Source organism: Peromyscus californicus, unplaced genomic scaffold (assembly GCF_007827085.1).
Source record: "Peromyscus californicus insignis strain IS unplaced genomic scaffold, ASM782708v3 Scaffold_11__1_contigs__length_118956290, whole genome shotgun sequence".
Lineage (NCBI taxonomy): Eukaryota > Metazoa > Chordata > Mammalia > Rodentia > Cricetidae > Peromyscus > Peromyscus californicus.
The window spans coordinates 95,636,279-95,658,253 of record NW_026294402.1 but is presented as its reverse complement, the minus strand read 5'-3'; the positions used below and the strand labels follow the sequence as shown (position 1 = coordinate 95,658,253).

Sequence of the window (21,975 nt, the reverse complement as noted above, 5' to 3'; positions counted from 1 at the left end):
TCAGTTTATTTTCTCAACTATTTATAACTGAATACAATGAATAAAATACTCTTCTCTTGTTTTCCCAAGTAGTTCTATGGTACCTATTTTGTATTCTTCCAAACTGTCCTCTTGGAAGCAGTTTCCATACTGAGTCATCAACCAAAATTCCCTTTATTTTTTCAGGCAAAGCAATAGTTTTATTATTTTTAAATGACTCATTACTTCTGAGTCATACCTTCTGGACTCTCTTAAATAAAGAGTTTTAAAGAAAACTTTCTACAGTTCTCTTTAGACCCTTCAGGTGACCTATTTGAGTGACATGGAAATTCAACCAATTCCAATGTTTACAATTATGTTGTTCATTTCTTCTTGAACCCTTACACTGACCGAGATAAACAATGGAATTTCTTTACCTCATATTCTCTGCTCCAGATGTTTCCTGAAGTGGAACAATATGTGTAATACCTTTCTCTATTTTCCATCATTATGTTTTTAGTTCTTAAAGTTTTATTAACATCCCGTCTTTCTCTATGAAATAAAGCAGAAACATCCATAAAAGTTAAGCTCAGCTCTGTGTTCTTGGTACACAAGATCTTTGTAATTCAACATATTGCAAGAATAAATAGTCTCTATTTTTAATTTTGTGACATATTTGGCTGGTTCTTTACCTGCCCTTTGAAAATTCAATCTTCCACCCATCTTGGTTTTTGTTTGGTTTTTCTTTTTTCTTTTTTTGGTTTTTCAAGACAGGGTTTCTCTGTGTATCTTTTCACCTTACCTGGAACTCACTCTATAGCTCAGACTGGCCTCGAACTCACAGAGATCCGCCTGGCTCTGCCTCCCAAGTGCTGGGATTAAAGGCATGCGCCACCACCGCCTGGCCTGTTTGGTTTTTCGAGGCAGAGTTTCTCTGTGTAACAGCCCTGGCTGTCCTGGAACTCACTCTGTAGACCAGCCTGACCTCGAACTCAGAGATATGCCTGCCTCTGCCTCCTGAGTGCTGGGAATTAAAGGCATGGCTGGTTCTTTCTCCTTTACGTCCCTTTCCTTGCAGTAAATGTCCCAGCATCCCTTAGAGTTTTTCCTTGGCCTTGTTCTCATCCTGCATATACTCAATCTCATCAACTTTTGAGACTTTAAAACTTTTATTTAGTATTTTCTCCCAAATCTTTATTTTCAACTCCTATCTCTTTGCTGCTGAATATATCCAGCTATTTCATGAGTATCTCCTGAATGTGTTATTGAAGCAACCTATGCCTGAAGCTGAATTCATTCTCCCTGCATCGTTGACCTCAACTAGCCATAACACATAAGCAGGCCCAGTCTCATCTCCATACTTCTCTAAAATCTTTTTAATTGCTCGAATTTGTTACAAATGTTATTTGGATATTTCTTAAAGTATTGATTCTAAATGCTTTTTTTAATGACTTTTTTTCTGTCTAGGCTTACTCTTTAGAGTCAATCACTATCAATTTTTATTATTGTAATTTAATCTTCATATTTCTAAGTGCATCCCTGCTTCTAATTCATCATTCATTAATTTTAAATGTTTAGTATGAACTTCAGCTGTCATCATTTTACCACATTACCAAAATAAAGAATAAGGTTATATGTTCACAGTGAATACAGAAAATATATTTGACAAATTTAGATATACATAAAAGATTTTAAGCAGTATATATAGTTATTTGTTTTGTTTTGTTTTGTTTTTTCATCAAAGGTACCAACATAACTCAGTGAGGACAAAATACTCTTTTTTTTTTAATTGTACTGGGATATCACTTCTTGGCCTTGTGTACTCACCAAGCATTGTACTCAGCTACACACCTAGCCCCAAAGATCAATCTTTTGATCAAATGATCCTGGCTGATCTTTAAACTCAACCTTATTAAAAATTAATTACATAAAAGTTAATTCAAAATGTGTCACATACCTAAACACAAAAGCTGAAAGTATAAAACTAAAACAACAAAAAGCTCAAAGGAGTTACAGAGATGGCTCAGCAGTTAAGAGCACTTGCTTCTCTTACAGAAAACCTGGGTTTAGTTCCAACACCCACATGGCAGCTCATAACCAGCTGTAACTCCAGTTCTAGAGGATCGTATACTCTTCTCTGGCCACTGCTAGTAATGCATGTGTATACATGCAAGCAAAACACTTACACACATAGAATAAAATGATTATTTTTAAAGCTACAAGAAAGGTCCTTATGAAGATAGGCAAGGCAAAGACCTTAAGTTACGGATGGATAAACTGTAAAAGAAAAATTGAATAATTCGATTGAGGAAAAATTAGTGATATACCATATTCTCACCTTTAGGATTGGTAGACACTTGAGGTCTGCTAAACTTCTCAGTATAGTCCAAGAATCCTTGCCAGTAATTAATATGATCCTAACAGCAAAATCTTTCTCATTGCTACTTTATTAAAATATATTTATAATCAAACCTTACTTTTCAAACCTTACCTTTTTGTGTGTGAAAATTTATATAATTTTCTTCTTTCTGCTTTGAGGTTTTATTATCTTTGCATTTATTTTGCTTAAAATTATTGGGGGAAGCAGTTTTATTTTTGTTCAATTTTAAAAGAAGCCTATGAGATCCAGCAAGATAGTTCAACCTGAGTTCACTCCTCAGAACTTCTATAAAGTTGGAAGGAGAGAACTGACTCTGTAAATTGGTCTGACTGCCAGACAGCACACCCACAGGTTGCACAAATCCTAATTGGTCTTCATAAAAACCTGGAGCCAGATATCAGGGTAAAAACTGAAAGATCAGAGAAGCAGAGCAAGCCACAGCAACCACCTCTTACCCCACCAACTCCTCAGCCTGAAAGAGACTGAGTTCCTGTCTCCTCCTGCCTTATACTCCTTTCTCTGCCCAGCCATATCACTTCCTGTCTCAGCCTTCCTAGTGCTGGGATTAAAGGTGTGTGATCCTAAGTGCTGGAATTAACGGTGTGAGCCACCACTGCCTGGCTCTGTTTTTCTTTTAGGCTGGATTAATCTTGGTGTAGCTCAGTGTGGCCTTGAACTCACAGAAATCCTGACGAATCTCTGCCTCTGAGTGCTAGGATTAAAGGTGTGTGCCACCACTGCCTGGCTTCTATGTTTAATCTAGTGACTTGTTCTGTCTTCTGATCTTCAGGCAAATTTTATTTGTTCAAAATATCACCACACCCACACCTCCCTCCCTCCCTCCCTCCCTCCCTCCCTCCCTCCCTCCCTCCCTCCCTCTCTCTCTCTCTCTCTCTCTCTCTCTCTCTCTCTCTCTCTCTCTTTCTCACACACACACACACACACACACACACACACACACACACACACACACACACACACACGCACACCACCTTCCCACCTCCCACCATTCTCAGGACAACTTGCAGTAGTTATCTGTCTTTCCACCATGTGGGTCCCAAAGATTGAATTCAGGCTCTCAAGCAAGCACCTTTACCTGATGAGCCACTTCACAGGCCTTAGGTGTGGTGATATATTGTGTACCCTAATATACTTGTCTGAGGATCAGAGAAATAGAACAGCCAGCCATTAGTTCTTACCTCTACAAAAATCCTCAGTCTAAAGAGTGAGTTTCTGTTTCCTCGCACCTTATATACCTTCCTCTGACCAAACATCACTTCTGAGATTAAAGGCATGTGTGCTTCCCAGTACTAGGATTAAAGGCGTGTGCCACCACTGCCTGGCTCTGTTTCCAGTGTGACTTTGAACTCAGAGATCCAGACAGATCTCTGCCTCCCGAGTAATAGGATTAAGGTTGTGTGCCACCACTGCCTGACCTCTATGTCTAATCTAGTGGCTGGCTCTGTCCTCTGATCCTTAGGCAAGCTTTATTGGAGTACACAATATATCACCATACTAAGGTTTGTTTTTAAAACAGTATCATGTAACCCAGGCTAGTCTCAAATTCTCTATGTAGTAAAGGCTAGTCTTGAACTAATCCTCCTGCTTCTACCTCCCAAGTATTAGAATTGCAGGCATGAGCCACCATGCCCAACTTCTCCTAGTTCCATTACCTTTCTATCTTTTTCTTTCTGACCTCTGAGAATCTGCTCCCTCTGTTTAACCCAAAATTATGAATGATCCCTAACTGTGTCCTCAGTCCAGAACTGTCCTCATGTTACATGCTTACCCTGAGTAACTTCTCAGAGCTGCATCTCCACCTGTGATCTTTCTGTTGACTGTGTTCACATTTTATTCAGTTATCATCTTTGGTTGCTCAGTGGGTACCTCCCCATATAACACAAGAACAGAGAAACCATTTTTACCTTTTCTGTGCCCATCCTTGTGTTAGAACTCATTCTCTTCCTGTTATCTGCTGTGCTTCCCTCCCCTTGCCCCATTAACAGTGAATATCCTAAGAATCATTACCATGGCTTATTCACCATCATTCTCCCAATGCCTGACATAGAAGAAAAAGTGTTTTATGAATAAATTGGAGCAATAACACTTATTAAGCATTTCCTTTGTCCTGGGTGTTAAAGCCTAGCATATGTAAGATACCCTAATTTTAATCCCTAGCACTGAAAAAAAATGGGAAATCAAATAAATATATTTCAATAAATGAATGGGTAAACAAAAAGTGGTATGATACTACTCAGCAATAATAAGGAATACCTTGTCATACATGATAATGTGAGATGTTGAGAGAAGCCAATCTACATAGTTGTCCAGTTATTTCTTACATTGTGTCTCAAATAGTAAATTGCTGAGTTAAAAGATATATATTTACATGTACACATGCACTTTTTAAAGGTTTTTAGATTCATAGGGCCAATTGCTTTCCCAGAGAAATGACAAATTTATACTTCTACTATTAGGGTAAGAGAGGTGCCTTGTTCTCCTGGAATGATACATTCCACATGTTTATTTAATAGATAAAAGTACATTATGGACTTCTTGACAGAATTAGTGCTTTCCTCCCAGACAATGAAGTCAGGTCTTCATGCTAATGCAGGCAGTAAATCTACCCACTGAGCCATCTCAAAAATGTTCTCTATTAACCATAGGGGTTTTGGAGGACTGAGGACAGGTAGAGAGGCAGGAAGTAGTAGTGGAGTTAGAGAGGGTCTTGGATTTGGGGATAGAGAAATGATGTTAGGAGGTCACTGGTCACTTCTCTACTGCTTCTCTGATCATTCAGATACTTACTCTGATATATGACTCCTGAGTTTTTATTGATAAGGAATAATTAGATAAATATATCAGTGCACTATGATTAAAGAGATTTCAGATTGATTATACAGTCAAGAAGTCAGGGGTGGCTCAAGCCTCTCATTTCGGTATGAGATGGGTTGGTGCAGCCAGAAAATAGGTAATTTAAGACCCACCTGTTATCAAGGAAAACCTGTATCCAGAAAATAAATATTACAAATAAAAACTAAAGACTGGTAAAAAAAAAAAAAGTACATTATGTTAATCTGTACTTCATTGATCACTGGTGAGCCTGCACGTTTTTCATTCTAAGACATTTTGTCATTGTTCATTAGTAAAGAATCTTGTTTTTCCTGGAAACAGTTGAATAATAGTTTAGGAAAGTATGCCTAATAACCCAGCATTACACACGTTTTTAACAGTGGAGAATGTTACTTGTCCATGTCAGAATCTGATACCAATTGAATGATGGTAGCTTTGTCAATAACAAGATGATTTTCCATGACTGGGAAAGTAAAATATTTTTTAAATTATAAAATTGTAGCATTGGAGAACAAATCTTCATTTGTCAGTGTTTCTGGTTGAGGTGTGTGGCTTCAGAAATAGTATGAGATGCTTCTGGGCAGGCAGGATAGCACAATTGTGCATCTTGAATGTTATCAGTAGTTACAGAAGAAAAGGATCAACACTCCCTTCCCCCAAAAAGGAGTGGATATACAGAAAACTGACGAAATCCGAGTACAGTTCTGTAGCTCATAGTACTAGTATCACTTTCCTGGTTTTGATCATTGAACTGTAGTGATACAGTAAAGTGCACTGTTATTACTGGGGGAAACTGGGCAAAGGGATTCACAGAAACTCCATGTACTATTTTTTCAACTCCTGTATGTCTAAAATATTTTACAACTTAAAAAAAAATCTTTTAATTTAAGTACAATTCAGTTCTTTTGTTACCCTAGCCACATTTGAAGTATCCCCATGTGGCAAACTACAGGCATATCAGATAGTATAAAGTATTTCCATCAACTTTGGAAGTTCTGTTGGATAGTATATATTCTTTGATTTATTTCTAATTCTAATAAAACATGAATTTTTCCATGCTACTTTATTAACCAGTTGTTTGGCTACTATTCAGGCCTAAGGAAAACATTTTGTTTATTTTCTGAAATTTCTCAAAAAAATACTTGGGTTTTTGTTGTTGTTGTTATTGTTAGTTTAAGAAGTAATCTGACATATGTTTTAATATATATTGGGCATTTAAATTTTCTAGTACTTATGTATTTTGATTAATACAGATTAACTATATTAGGAAATACTCCTGATATATCCCATATAGTTATGTGATAGCTCTCAACATTATTAGTTTATCCTTGTATCCTTATTCAGCATTCTTTAAAAATTGTAGATTTATAACTGGGTATGGTGCTGAACACCTATAATCCCCAGCACTTGGGAGGCTGAGGCAAGACAACTGTAATAAGTTTGAGCTAGCTTGGGCTATATAGTACCAGGCCAGCCAGGGCTATATAGCAACACCCTGTCTCATTCCCCTCAAAAAAATTAGGTTTCTAAAAAGGCATTTCATTCTTAATGCTTGACATTATTTCTTTCTTAATTTTTTTTTGTTTTTTTAAATGTATATTGTGTGTCTGTGTGAGTATATGCCATGTGTGTACAGGTGCCCCCAGAGGCCAATAGATGGCATCATATCTCCTAGAACTGGAGTTACAGGGAGCTGTGAACTGTCTGATGTGGTTGCTGGGAACTGAACTCAGGTACTCTGGAAGAACAGTGAGTGTTCTTAGCCATTGAGTCATCTCTTGCCCCAACTTGATGCTATTTCTGTGCTCTGTGTTTGGGCTGTTTGGGCTGTATGTCTTTTGAAAAGGTAATCCCTTTCATTGCTGTGTTTAGCTTTTGTTCCATGACACTTTTTATGGTTGGCTACTTTATAGCTTTCCCTAATTACTGGACACCTCTGTCACTGTGGAACTTCTTTCTGCATCAGCTCTATCCAGTCTGAATCTATCTAGTTTTATATAAGCCACCTGAAATGCTGAAGACAAGTTGAGGATGAGGCAGTAGGTAGTTCAAACTCCATTCACATAGCAACTAATTTAAGACACAGAGAAACAAAATTTCTCTAGGGCTAGGGAGCAAGGTGTGATGGCATACTCCTATAATCCCAGCACTTGAGAGGCAGAGGCAGGAGAATTGCTGCAAGTTGGAAGCCAGCCAGGGCTACACAGTGAGACCCATTCAGATCCACCTAAAGAAAACCATGAAGAGAAAGGTGATAGAATATTAAAATTAACATTTATGTCTTCCATGTGGAAAATCCAAGCATCATGATGATATCAGTGTTCCTTCCAAATGATAAATTTATTATATTTGTCGTTAAATTATAGGAAAATTTCTTGAAATTGACAGTTCAACAGTTTATCTAGAATACAATCAAAGAATATTTAGAAGATAAAGAATCAGAAATTATGGATGTAGGTTGTATCTCAAGTTATCAAAACTTTAATATTAATTATAATAGTATAGTACTGGTACAAAAACAGTGACCTTAGATCCGAAGAACCAGCAGTTAATACTGTAACCACCATGGGATTTCAACACAAGAAAGATTTCTTTCATGACATGGTAGTGAATGCCTATAATCCCAGCACACAGGAGACAAAGGCAGAGAAGTTTGAGGCCAGCTTATACTACATAGTAAGACACTGTCTCAGAACAACTATTCTTTTACATTAATTGTTTCTATAGTCACTAAATTTCCAATACCTAAATAAGTAAAGGATAATAATAGACAGCCTACCAAAAAACAAATAAATGAAGTAAGTACAGTAGTTTTATAGGAGTAAAGAAATAAAATATGAACACATTCTTTGTTTTTAAATGGGTAAAGATTTTTATTATTAAAATGCCAGTAGTGCTGGGCATAATGGAGCATGCCTTTAATGCCAACACTCACAAGGCAGAAGCAGGTAGATTTCTGTGAGTTCAATGCCAGCCCAGTCTACATATCATGTTCCATTCTAGCCATAGCTACATAGTAACACCCTGTCTCAAAACAAACAATCACCAATGACAGTGATGGTCCCGTGAAATTTATATTCTCCTTCACTGCTATATTTAGCTTTCCTATCATTGCCTTAATGTACTGTTCTTGATTCATCCCTATTACACATTCAGTGGTTCAGCAAATCATGTTGACTATACCTTTGAAATAGATACATCTAAACATCTGCTGCACTGTTACTATATTGGTCCTAACTTCCCAGCATTCCTGCCTGGCCACTTGCAATCCTATTTATTTCCCTGTTGCTTTCCTTGACTTCTATGTGCCTGAAAGTAACATCCAAAATCATTAGTTTAAAATGTGACTTATCGGGTCATTTCTCCATTCACTGTTCATCAGTTGTGTCCTGGTGTTCTCAGAGGTAGAACAATTCCATTATAGAGGTCTATGGCTCATGCCTGATTAGACTCCACCTTTCCTTTCTGACCTTACCTCTTATACTGTTCTTGCTTTCTGTGCTTCAGCCACATTAATCTCCTTATCCTTGTAGTAAATCAAATATGATCCCAACTTAGGACCTTTGCACTTAAGTTTTAACTGCTTGATATGATTTACCTGGTAATACCTTTTTGGCCTGCTCCCTCTTCTTTGCTTAGCTGTTAATAAAGTTGCCACTGATTTCTCTTTTAAACACCCTTATATTTTTCTGAATCCTTACCCTGATTGATTTTCCCCACAACACATATCTAATGAATTATATGTTTATTTACATGTTACTCTTTTTCCAACTAGATTTTCACCTCAGTAAGGTCAAGGCTGTTTTTTTGTTCACTGCTATAACCCCCAGCACTTAGAGCCAATGATACAGTAGGCATTTTGTGTTTTGTGATTAAATAGCATTGACAGAATGTTTTTGGAAAGCTACTACTGTAGATTTTACAAGCTGTTTTTTAAGTAAGGATAATTAAAGAAGTCTTATGCAGATGGTAAAAAAGAGAGAAAGAAATATACATGAAGCAGGGTCCAAGAATACGGGACCAATAGCAGTAATGAAGATTGTTTGTCTGTGTGTGAGAACAGAGAAGATGATAGGAGAATAATTCCCAACTGTAGAGGAACTTTCAAAATTAGGAGTAGGCCCCAAGTGCTACCAGGCTTTGAGAAGAGAAAGGTTGACAGAAGCAGAAGGTTGGTGCAGGAAGCAGTAGAAAATGTGGGGATAGGTGGCTTAGAAACATGTCAGAGGGCTTGAAAGTGGATCAGAAAACTATTCTTGATCCATGAAGAGAACAAACAATAGTGTTCATTCTTTTTTTTTTGGTTTTTCAAGACAGGGTTTCTCTGTGTAGTTTTGCGCCTTTCCTGGAACTCACTCTGTAGCCCAGGATGGCCTCGAACTCACAGAGATCCACCTGGCTCTGCCTCCCAAGTGCTGGGATTAAAGGCGTGCACCACCACCACCCTGCAATAGTGTTCATTCTTGAGCCATGAAGATGAGACAACTGTCTAGATATAAACTTGTTACTGTCATATACAGAGGTAAGAAGAGTAATATAGGAATTATCAGTTAGGCATATACAAGAAAGCAGAATTGAGGTACTACTTAAAGTACTGAGTATAGAATGTAAAAAAACAAAGGCCTATATTAAATATCAGCAGCAAGTTATATGATGGAGAATAGAGATCATTGATTAACTGCATGTGTTTAATTATTTTCTTCTTTTATTATAGGTTTCTCTATTGTTCACAGAAAAAATGGATCACTTAAGGATGTGGGGGACTCAGCTATCACAATACTCCTGTACCACCAACTAAGATTTATATGACAGTTTATGGCAATAAATTTTCATAATATGGAACCACTGAAGAATTAAAAGAAGATATTCTTTCATAAAAATAATGCTATAGTATCAAGTTACTAAATAAAACTAAAATATATAATATTTAAATTATTAGACTTGCTAATGTAAGCATACATGTGCAGCAGCTACTGTATACTGATAGTTACCAAACCTCAAATTTAAAGATTTCCTTTCATGGAAAAATTACTATATTTTGCGAGAAGCCACTGAACATTGTCATTAAATATTTTTTCAGAGAAATATCATTTCAAGAAACAAAGTCTATAAAGTCCTACCACTAAGTGAATTTGATATTATGGCAGCAACTTACAGACTTGTAGTTAGCACCGTGAACCATTATAGTAGCGTGCTGATAGACAGGCGTTTTGAACAAGCCATACATTATTGCACTGGAACCTGCCACACCTTCACACATGGAGTAGACTGCATTGTGGTGCATCATAGTGTTTGTGCAGACCTCTTGCATATCCCTGTGTCTCAGTTCAAAGATGTAGATCTGAACAATGTGTTTTTGCCCCATGAAAATGGGCTTTCCTCAGCTGAAGACTATCACCATCAGGCCCTCACAGGCATACCCAGGGCCAAGAAAGCATCTACATTTCAGAATACCTGTAACTTAAAGGATATTGCAGGAGAAGCAATCAGCTTTGCCAGTGGGAAAATAAAAGAATTTTCCCTTGAAAGACTCAGAAATTCAAACCATGCAGCTTACAAAAAAGGAAGGAAAGTTAAATCTGACTCATTTAATAGGAGGTCAGTTGATTTTGACTTACTCTGTGGCCATTATAATAATGATGGGACCTCTCCATCCTTTGGCTTACTCCGGAGTTCCTCAGTTGAGGAAAAATCTTTATCTCATAGAAATTCATTTGATACAAACCTGACTTCCATGCTTCTTCAGAACTTTTCTGAAGAAGACCTAGTTACTCAGATTTTGGAAAAACATAAAATAGATCATTTTTCTTCTGGGACAGACATAAAAATGTGCTTGGACATCTTACTGAAATGCTCTGAAGATTTGAAAAAATGTACAGACATCATAAAACAATGCATAAAGAAAAAGTCAGGAGCTAGCATCAATGAAGGAAATGGCAATGATGCAATTTCTAACTCTGAAACTGTCTATATGAATGTCATGACCAGGCTAGCATACTACCTGAGAAAGTTACCATTTGAATTTATGCAGTCTGGGAATAATGAGGCCATAGATTTAACAGAACTTGTCAGTAATATACCTAACTTACAACTGACTCCATTCTCCCCAATATATGGGACTGAACAGCCCCCTAAATATGAAGATGTTGTCCACCTATCAGCCCTTGACTCTGGACAGTTTCAGACTGTTGAATTGCAAGATGACAAGCATAATTTTAAACAAGCAGACACAGTAAAAGCCACTCCAAACAACACAAATTCCTTGTGTAGCTTGGAGGTAAACAATCCTGAAACTCTAAAACCTGTGCAGCTTCAATCACCATCATTAACCATGAACCCTATAGAAAATGTTTCTTCTAGTAACTTAATGGAAACTCTTTATATTGAAGAAGAATTAGATGGGAAGAAGTCATTATTAGATAAAAGACAGAAAACAGAGAATGGACAAGGTCAAGGTCTGCTAAAGGTAAATGAACATAAAGAATTTTCAGACCATGATACTCATCTTAAAAAATGTCCTGCCTCAGTGCAAAATGAAATTGGTAAGATATTTGAAAAGGCAACGATGGTTCATCCACCTAAGGAAGAATCTAAATTAGAAGTTCCTACCATTGAACTAAAAGGCCAGAGACACTTTATGAATCCTAATAGTCAAGAAGAGATAGACAAACTGTTAATGGATTTGGAATCATTTTCACAGAAGATGGAGACCTCTCTTGGAGAACCACTTGCCAAGGGTAAAAGCATCAGTTCTCTAAACAGTCATAGTCATTTGACTGGTCAAATCCATGAAGATCTTGAGCCTAAACCTATAGTCTCCTCGCCTGCAGAAAAAGTCTCACCTTCGTGTCTAACAAGGATTATTGAAAACAATGGACACAAAATAGAGGAAGAAGACCGAGCCCTCTTACTTCGGATTCTGGAAAGCATCGAAGACTTTGCTCAAGAACTAGTTGAATGCAAATCAGGCAGAGGAAGCCTATCACAAGAAAAGGAAATGATGCAGATTCTACAGGAAACCTTGACAACTTCCTCCCAGGCCAGTCCATCTGCCTGTAGGAGCTCTGTTGGTGAGAAGGCCAAAGATAGTACTTCAGTTGTTTTGATTCAGCAGACACCAGAAGTGATCAAGGTAAGAGCCAAAAATCATGAGTCCTGAGAATTCTTCAAATACATATTTTATTGTTTGTAAAGTGTATAAACTGAAAATAATTTTGTTAGCCATTTCAAGTTCTATGCTAGGAATGATCTCAGTTCAGTCGAAAAGAAGCAAAGGATTTGAATTAAGCGGATTGTTTTCATCTGTCCTGTTCATGCACTTCATCTTCCTTCTAGGTTCTGTGACTAACAGAAAGTCACTTAGCCTTAGTATATATCCATGTATGTAAAGAATTAATATATTCATGTACAACACGAGCAGTGAAATATGACACATAGAGTAGATAATTTAATATTAATCATCCTTCCTAGGTAACCAAGAAACCAGTCCTTCACATGTGTGCATGCTTCTGTAAGGTGAAGGATAGGGTACAAAAGACAAGAGAGCCTGAATTTATTTTATTTTTATTTATTTATTTTTATTTTTTTTGGTTTTCTGAGACAGGATTTTTCTGTGTAGCCTTGGCTGTCCTTGAACTAACAGAGATCCACCTGCCTCTGCCTCCCAAGTAATAGGATTAAAGGCGTGTGCCACCACTGCCCAGCTAGAGCCTGATTCTTAAAGAGCTGAAAATCTAGCTGATGAGACAATAATGTTCCTGAACAGTATTTAAGCATGTAAACAAAGCACTGTCAGTGCAGCAGGCCTTCAAAGAAAACGTGTGTGAGGTTTGTTTCTCTGTGCAAGTAAGAATAAACAACAATCTAGAACCAAAGACGTGTTTTCCAAAGGTTTTTCACTTTACCTCTAATTACTTTACTGATTGTGAACACTTGGAGAAAGACAGTTATCTAACCATTTGTGTAGATGAGTTTGTCAGTGAAGCAAGATTCTTCTTTCTCAGAATGTCCAGGGGTTAAGCAAGGGGCTCTGCCACTCCACTTAAGGACTCAGTTTGAAGCCTCCACGTTCTTGATAGCCTATTGTACAACCTGGAATATATAGACTATGTAGCCTGTGAGTTCACTAAGAAGAAAAAAAGAATGGTGTTTTAACTATCTGTCCCAAATATGACAGACTTTAAATTGACTCATAATCTACTGCTCCTGACCAAAAGTCCATGACATGTAAAAAAGCACATCAACTATTTGCTAAACCTAGTATCTACTATGTGGAGATTATAAATGTCAGCATGCATTCATTCACAGATATAAAGCCAAATTAGTTAAAGTAAGTTATAAAATATATGAATTATCTTGAAATGCACAAATTTGTACCAAAAAGAGGAGGAAGTACAGGGATACAACAAATACAATGTTCAGAAAAATAGCCGTGGAGCAGGGAAAAAGGTACAACCAGGGAAAATGGGCAGAAGGCCTCAGTAGTTTACGTAATGTCATCTTTCTACTCTGGGTTGTAAGTAGTTTCTCATGTTACTTATGCCATTTGTATATTCCTAAACATTATGTAATTTTTAAAAGTTGAATTTTAGAGATGCCAAATTAAAAAATAAAGGCATAATGGCTTTTGCCTTTAATCCCAGCACTCAGGAGGCAGAGTCTGGTGAACTCTGTGAGTTCAAGGACAGCCTGATCTACATAATGACTTCCAGGGCAGCCAGAGATACATAGTCAGACCCTGTTCTGAAATAAAAAATAAATAAATAAACAAACAAACAAAGAGTTAAATATTATTTTAGCCTTGTTAAAATTTTTGTTTGAGGGCAAGATGAGTCAGAGAGTCAAGGCACTTTCCATGCAAGACTTAGTTCAATCCCTGGGTCCCGGGGAAAGGAGAGAACTAACTCCACAAGTTGTCCTCTCACGCCTGCACACATGTGCCCACACAGACACATCATGCACACACGTACACAATAATAATATATAATTTTAAAGGATTTTTAATTTTTTGTTTATTTTTGAGACAAGGTCTCATTATATAGCCTTGGCTGGCCTGGAAATTACTATGTAAACCATGGTGGCCTGGAACTCATAGATTCTACCTGCCTCTGCCCCCTGAGTGCTGGGATTACAGACCATGCTATATCACCCAGCAAGGTTTTAATTTTAAATGTGCATGTTTGTACATGTGATTACAATGCCTGCAGAAGCCAGAAGAGACTGTTGGCTCTGGTGGAGTTGGAGTTACAGGCACTTGTAAGCTGCTCAGTGTCAGTGCTGGGCACTAAACTTGAGTCCTTTGGAAAAGTGTATGCATTCTTAATTACTGAGCCATCTATCCAGCCCAATATATAATTTTAAAGCTTCATTTGTTCTGGGCATTGTGGTCCAGTTTTTTAATCTCAGAATTAAGAGGTAGAAGCAAGAGAACCATGAGTTCAAGGCTCATGGAATACATAGTGTGGGATATATAGTGAGTTGAAGACTAGCCTGAACTCCCTAAAAGACCTTGTCTCAAGAAGACATAACTTGATATAGCCATGGATATAGCTCAGTGATAGAGAACACTCATCTATCATGTAATACCCAACAGCAGTGGGACATGAGGGAGATTATTTAATAAAACAAAGTGAACTATGATCAGATGAGAATTTCTACCTGGTACACATTTATGGCCATTGTTCTATGTACTTCTTTAATTGCCAGAAACATTACATTTTAAAACAGTATATAGTACATACTTAGTTATTAAATGATTATTTTGCTCAGGTGTTCACTGGACATTTATGGAAACTCTGGATCTCATTTGTTGATTCACAAATGTTGATAATGTTAGTTTTAGAGAAAAAGCCCAACTCACAGTCCCAAGGGACCTGGTCTATCCACTATTTTCAGAATTCAATTCAAGAGATGACAGTGGTGAAGATAGGAAGTTTCATAAAAGCACTGTGGCCATCCCAGGAGAAAGAGGACAGTGACCTAAGACCTGTCTTCAGCGAATTGACAGCTTTTACATTCCAGAAAAGGGAACAGAGGCAAAGGTTAAAGGTTCACATAACTGGGGGTTTGAACAGCTTAGCAAAGCAAGCAGTCTTGGGTAATCCATGGTCACGTGGATCATTATCCCTAGATGGTAAGCTATGCTTTTGGGTCACAAGGAAAGTTGCTGTTGTCTGTGGGGGTAGTTCCAGTTTTTCTCATGGGATATTTATCTATCAGATCATTTCCTCCTGCATACAAGGTGATTGCAGGAAAGAAAACCAGGGCGGAATTAATTCTTTCGGGTTTAGAGCAAAGACTGGAGATGTCCAGATACTACATCCAGTCTTAGTTGCTCTTATTTGGTATATTGGGGGTGGGAGAGGATTAGCAGCTTCAGATAGACATTCCTTAAATGACTTACATATCTATGTTCAGAGTTGAGCAAGAATCTGACCCAAATTTTAGTGTAGCAAAAGAAATAGGTTCAAAAGAACACCAAGTTTTTAATCTTTCTTTGTGTCATACACACCCAAATGAAGAGTCAGTGATTTTAGCAAGTATAGCCTCTAAGTTCCTATTATAATGTTTTTAATCTTTCTTTGTGTCATACACACCCAAATGAAGAGTCAGTGATTTTAGCAAGTATAGCCTCTAAGTTCCTATTATAATATCTTCAGTTAAGTTGGGTCATCACTGGGAGAGAAACTGAATAAATTCATTAGAAAACTAAAAAAAAAATTTATTTGTTAGAGTACAAACAAAATATCACCACATCCCATGAATTGTTTTAAGACAGGAATTGGCTGCCTTTTTCTATGAAATACCAGATAGTTAATATTTTAGACTTTGTATTCAAGGCAATACTGACATGCTTAACATGTTATAAAGGACAAAAAAAAACTTATGTAGTAACCTCAGAATATTAATGATTTCCTAAGAGCTACAGTTATTGTAAACTAAGCTTGCTAAGACATTTGGATATATTTTTTCAATAATCTGCCTACTGAGTGGAAAATGTCCACCCTCTCTGATGACCTATTATAATTTCTCACAACCATTATAACCAGAAACTTATTGTGGTACCACATTTTGAATGTTTATTAAGCTTTCTTCCTACGTTGTCTCCTATGGAAAAAAGGAGACAATTAGGGAGTGGGTCCCTGTTAATACTCCCAGTCTTGGCAGTAGCTCCCTGGTGACATTCTCAATCTGATTCAACAGCTGACAATGCCACACCAGGTACTGAATGAGCTTCCTAGGGTTTTTGTTTTGTTTTGTTTACAAATGTGAACTGAAGTCGGAATGTGATTTAAAATATCATCTCCCAACATTCTTTTAAATAAGTTTCTATATCAAAAAATAGAATAAAATTTGATGATAATTGCTTGATAAAAGTTGAAAAATATTAAAAGTTAAAGGGACATGGGCCGTGGTGGTGCACGCCTTTAATCACAGCACTAGGGAGGCAGAGGCAGGTGGATCTCTGTGAGTTCAAGGCCAGCCTGGTCTCCAGAGCAAGTTCCAGGAAAGGCGCAAAGCTACACAGAGAAACCCTGTCTTGAAAAACCAAAAAAAAAAAAAAGTTAAAGGGACAAATAATATGAGATGTTTCATACAGGAAGATGGCTTTGTGCAAGAGGCCATATCTCCATGCTTTAGTGATTGTCCTTTCTCATTTCATCTTTTCTTCCCCTTGTTATTGGAATCTTAATTGGTCTTATAATAAAAACCCGGAGCCAGATATTGGTGTAAATGCTGAAAGATCAGAGAGACAAAGGAACAAGCCACTAGAGAAACTTCTCACCATTACGGAATCCTCAGGCTGAAAGGGAGGCGAGATCCTATCTCCACAAATCCTCAGACTGAGTGCCTCTGAGTCCTCAGGTGAAAGGGCTGAGTTCCTGTCTCTTCCCACCTTATATGCCTTTCTCTGCCCAGCCATTCCACTTCCTGTCTCAACCTTCCTAGTGCTAGGATTAATAGCGTGTGTGCTTCCCAAATACTAGGAGCAAAGGCATGAGATCCCAAGTGCTGGGATTAAAGGTGTGTGCCACCACTGCCTGGCTTCTATGTTTAATCTAGTGGCTGGCTCTGTCTTCTGATCTTCAGGCAAATTTTATTTGTTAGAGTACAAACAAAATATCACCACATCCCATGAATTGTTTTAAGACAGGAATTGGCTGCCTTTTTCTATGAAATACCAGATAGTTAATATTTTAGACTTTGTATGTCATAGAAATTAGTGTTACCTTTTGTGTGCATGCGTGTGAGTGTGTGTGTGAGTGTGTGTGTGTGTGTGTGTGTGTGTGTGTGTGTGTGTGTGTGTGTGTTTGCACTTAAACAGTCCTTTAAAAACGTTAAACTAGGGTCTGGTGAGATGGTTCACTTGCAAAGAGTGTTTTCTGTGCAAGCATGACCTCAGTTTGAATCTCTAGCACCTACATAAAAAGCCTGGCATGACAATATATGTCTATAATCACAGTGTTGTGGAGCAGAGACCAGTAGATCCTGGGAGCTCACTAGCCTGCAAGCCTCGTCAAAATGGTGAGCTTAAGGTCTGAGAGAGATCTTGTCTCAAGAGAATAAAGGAGAGTGATAGAGTGAGACACTTGTCATCCTCCTGTGGCCTTCCACATATGCTCACATGAAAACATGCACCTGCATCCATGTGTACACACAAGCAAACACCACATATACACACATACCACACACAGAAAATGTTAGACTAGTCTTAGAGCCAACACTTAGAAAAACAAGCACTAAACTAGATTTAGCCCATGGACTACAGTTTGCCAGCTCTTGTTTTAAGCAAATAGAAAAGTGTGGTGAGTTATATAAAAGTGCTCTTATCACCCACTACTTAGCTTTATTTTTTACAGTATTTGTTTCAGATTTTTGTATTACTGGCTTTGGTTTGTAATAGGTTTTTCTGTCCCCCTCCCCCATAGGTTTTTCTGCCACCACAGTAAGCCAGATCAAGCTGAATTGAAAAAATATAGCAACAGGTTTATTTGTGCAAAACAACTCCCAGGCAAGTTCTCCAGTCCCAGAGATCAAGGCTGGAGAAGCTGCTCCCACAAATGAAAGCAGGGAGACTTTATAGGTTGTAGGCTAGGGGTGATGATGTGTCTGCCACAAGCTGGGTTTGTGCCCAAGTATGGTCAAAAGCTGAGCACTTTAGGCAGTGACTTAGGCATGGGCAGTTTAAGAGAGTGGGGTTTGGAGAGAGAGACAGGAATGGGGCAAGCTGGAGGTTCCATCCGAACAGTTTAGTTTGGTTTGGTTTGGTTATTCATTTTTGTTATTCTTTGTTAGTTTGAAGACATGATCTGTCTTAAATGCCTTCTGTTGCCCATGCAGGCCTTGAACTTACAATCCTTTTTCACCAGCTTCCCAGATAGTTGCAGTTATAGGTCTGTCATGAGGTTCGTCTGCCTTAATGTTTCCATTAGCATCTTGACCTTTCAAAAATTTTCTTAGATACAGTGAAACCCATAGGCTACCCCTCCTCACTAGTTTCTCCTTTTTCCAGAAGTTTCTACTATTCTGAGATCGTTTATCTACTGCTGTAAGCTTTTTTTCTATTTTGTTTTATTTTGTTTTGTTGGTTTATGTGTTTTCTTGCACAAGCTAGGCAGGTTCTCTACTGATAAGCTGCATTCTGAGCCTTTGTTTTGTTTTTGTTTTGTTTCAGGACAGTCTTGCTGTGTATCTCAGTCTGGTCTGGAACTTGCTATGCTTATGTCTTAGTCTCCTAAGTATTAGGATTATAGATATGTGCCGCCACAGTTAGCCTATGATTTCTTTTAAGAACTGTTTTAAAATTATGTCCTTTTTGTTGTTTTGATTGTTTCAGACAGCTGAAAAACTACCAGTTACTGAAAACATTTTAATTAATGGGCATGTACCCAGTATTTTTAAATGATACTGATGATGATACATTAAAAAAAAAAAAAGATTTGACTTGACAGTATTATATATCATTAATATTTTAATATGTATTCAAAATAATTTCCCAAGAATAAGCAGTATGTGTTGACCAGATAAAAATGAAATCCAAGCTGCTGTTGTGAGAGGAAGCCAAATAGAAAATACTTAGAGGATATTCAGAAATTGGATACTGGCCTAGACCAAGGTCAGCAGTCTAAGGCCCTTGGGCCAAATCCACCCTGCTGCTGCCAGGACCATACCCACACCTGCTCATTGAATGATCTATGGCTGCTTTTGTGTTCTACCTGCTAATCTGAGTAGTTGTGATAGAGATCTTAAAGCCTGAAGTATTTATTTACTACTTGGTATTTATGAATAGTTTGCTGACTCCTATCCAAATAGTATTTCATACTAAATCAACAAAGCAGAGTTTTGATAAGGTTCAGTGTCCTGTTTTGTTGGGTGCATTGGAAGTCCTGGAAACATCATTAAAGATCAATAACAAAAACTATCCATGGATTATGATATCCAAACAGTGTACATTTAAAAAGTAAATAAAACTGGATGTGGTAATGTGCTACTGTAATCCCAGCAACTTTAGAGGCTGAGATAGGGGAAATACTTTTAAAAAGGTAGTCTTTGCCTACAATAACCACAGATAGCTATTTTCCCTAATCATCTTTATTAACGACTTACCTCTGAAAACTAGCTTTTTTTTTTCTTTCTTTGGTTGTTTGTCCCATCTATAAACTTCTTTTTTCTTATCTTTTTGGAAAGCTTTCTTACAGTGTCACTTATTTTTCACACAGTCATTGGCTAACTAACACATGACACTTGAGGATATGTTTTTCTATAAAGCCTCTATATGACAGGAAGTAACTTTGTAGGTTCAAGAATAGCTGATACATGCAGATGGGTATTCAAGTGAGTCAAATACATCTAAGAACAGTTTGTAGAGGAGGGAAAGAGTGATCCAGCTAAGATCCCCAAAGGTTCCATAATTATGAATGAATGTATTACTGTGCCGAGGCCGTATTTTAATATGGGGGGGATGATGGAATAATTTTATAAAAAGTAAACACTACCAAAAAAAAAAAGGCCAGGCGGTGGTGGCGCACGCCTTTAATCCCAGCACTCAGGAGGCAGAGCCAGGTGGATCTCTGTGAGTTCGAGACCAGCCTGGTCTACAAAGTGAGTTCCAGGAAAGGCGCAAAACTACAGAGAAACCCTGTCTCGAAAAACCAAAAAAAAAAAAAAAAAAAGTAAACACTAAAAAGTTATACTCACTTAGGTGATACTTCATCTGTGTGTGTGTGTGTGTGTGTGTGTGTGTGTGTGTGTGTGTGTGTATGTGTGAGACAAGGGGGGGGGGTAAATGTGCATGTGTAGGCCAGAGGTCAGCATGTTGTATCTTTTTAAAAAAATCTCTTTCCACCTTATTTTTGAGATGCAATCTCACTGAACCAAGAGCTCACTGATTAGACTCGCTGGCTAGTGAGTTTTAGGATCCACCTGTCTCACACCCCACCGCTCCACCCCACCTAGCACTAGCGTAGCAGACACACCATTATGTTCAATATCCAGCTTTTATGTGGATGCTAGAGATCTGAGCTCAGGTTCTCATACTTGTACTACAGGTATTTTACTGGTAGAACTATCTTCCCAGTCCCAATAAATCATACCTTAATACTGTTCTATTGCTACCAGCAGATGTCATTACAGTCCTTATGGGCCTCTTCAGCTTAATGGGGCAATAGCATATTCATCATAACTCAAAGGTTAAAAAATAAACCCTAACCTCCTTTAATAAACAATTGTTTTAATTTAATTTTAGTAAAAGTGTCAAAACTGTAAATCTAATGAAATCTGACAGTTTAGCATGCCTAGATTAGAAAAGTACAGTCAGGCCGAGGAGGTTGCTCAATGGTTGTCTAGTGTGCCAATTCCTAGTACCAAAAGGAAAAATGGAGGGGGCTGGTTGTCTAGTGTGCCAGTTCCTAGTACCAAAAGGAAAAATGGAGGGGGCAAGTACAAGTTAAAATCTTAACTTTTTTTAATAATTAGTTTTATAATTTGAAACTATTGTCAACATGTTGCCAAGCACAGATTTCAGTAATGTGGTAAAGATTATTTATAGCTATGTATGTCAAAACCTAGATCAGTAGGAGACACTTAGTGAGCACTCATGTACTTGTTTGGTTTCTGTTGCTGTAATAAAACCCTGAGTCAAACCAACTGGGAAGGAATGGTATTTTTATATCTTACATGTTAGAATCCATCATCAAGGGAGTCCAGGGAAGGAGCTCAAGCAGGAACCTGGAAGGGGCAGCTGAAGCAGAGACCACAGAGGAATGCTGCCTACTGACATACTTTCCAGGGCTCACTCACCCCACTTTATATACAACCCAGGAACACCTGCCCAAGGATGGCACTACCCACAGTGGGCCATTAATCAAGAAAAATGCCCCACACAGACTGCCTACAAGCCAATCTGATGGAAGCAGTTCTCAGCTGAGGGTCCCTCATACCAAGTTGACTCTAGATTGTGTGAAGTTGGCAAAATCTAATCTGCACAGCTCAATAGATATTTGAGGTATTAACATTGTTCAACTTTTTTTTTTTTTGGTTTTTCGAGACAGAATTTCTCTGTGTAGTTTTGGTACCTGTCCTGGATCTCGCTCTGTAGACCAGGCTGGCCTCTAACTCACAGAGATCCACCTGGCTCTGCCTCCTGAGTGCTGGGATTAAAGGTGTGTGCCACCACCGCCCGGCCTCAACTTTTTTTTTTGAGACTTTGTATATTCTTGTAGTATTTTAATTTTTTTCTTATAATCCTTTTAGAAAAAGAAAAATAATAGAAGTAATTTTTGCAA

At 37.8% G+C, this 21,975-nt stretch overlaps 1 protein-coding gene and 1 non-coding gene across 4 annotated transcripts in view; one reads left to right on the top strand and one right to left on the bottom strand.

Annotated features, from left to right (window-relative positions):
* Positions 1-21,975, top strand: part of Ppp2r3a (protein phosphatase 2 regulatory subunit B''alpha) — a 152,140-nt gene that overhangs the window by 31,871 nt on the left and 98,294 nt on the right. For 2 of the 3 annotated variants that reach the window (XM_052718279.1, XM_052718295.1), the window contains exon 2: positions 9,906-12,323. In XM_052718279.1, the coding sequence (XP_052574239.1) occupies positions 10,332-12,323 (1,992 nt within the window). In that variant the 5' untranslated portion in view covers positions 9,906-10,331. Of the gene's footprint in view, positions 1-6,814; positions 6,925-9,905; positions 12,324-21,975 lie in introns of those variants that run through there. The other variant, XM_052718286.1, reaches the window with a different exon arrangement.
* LOC128105784 (small nucleolar RNA SNORA24) lies at positions 5,576-5,701 on the bottom strand. The gene has a single exon (XR_008216494.1). It is a non-coding gene; the product is annotated as a small nucleolar RNA SNORA24 (small nucleolar RNA).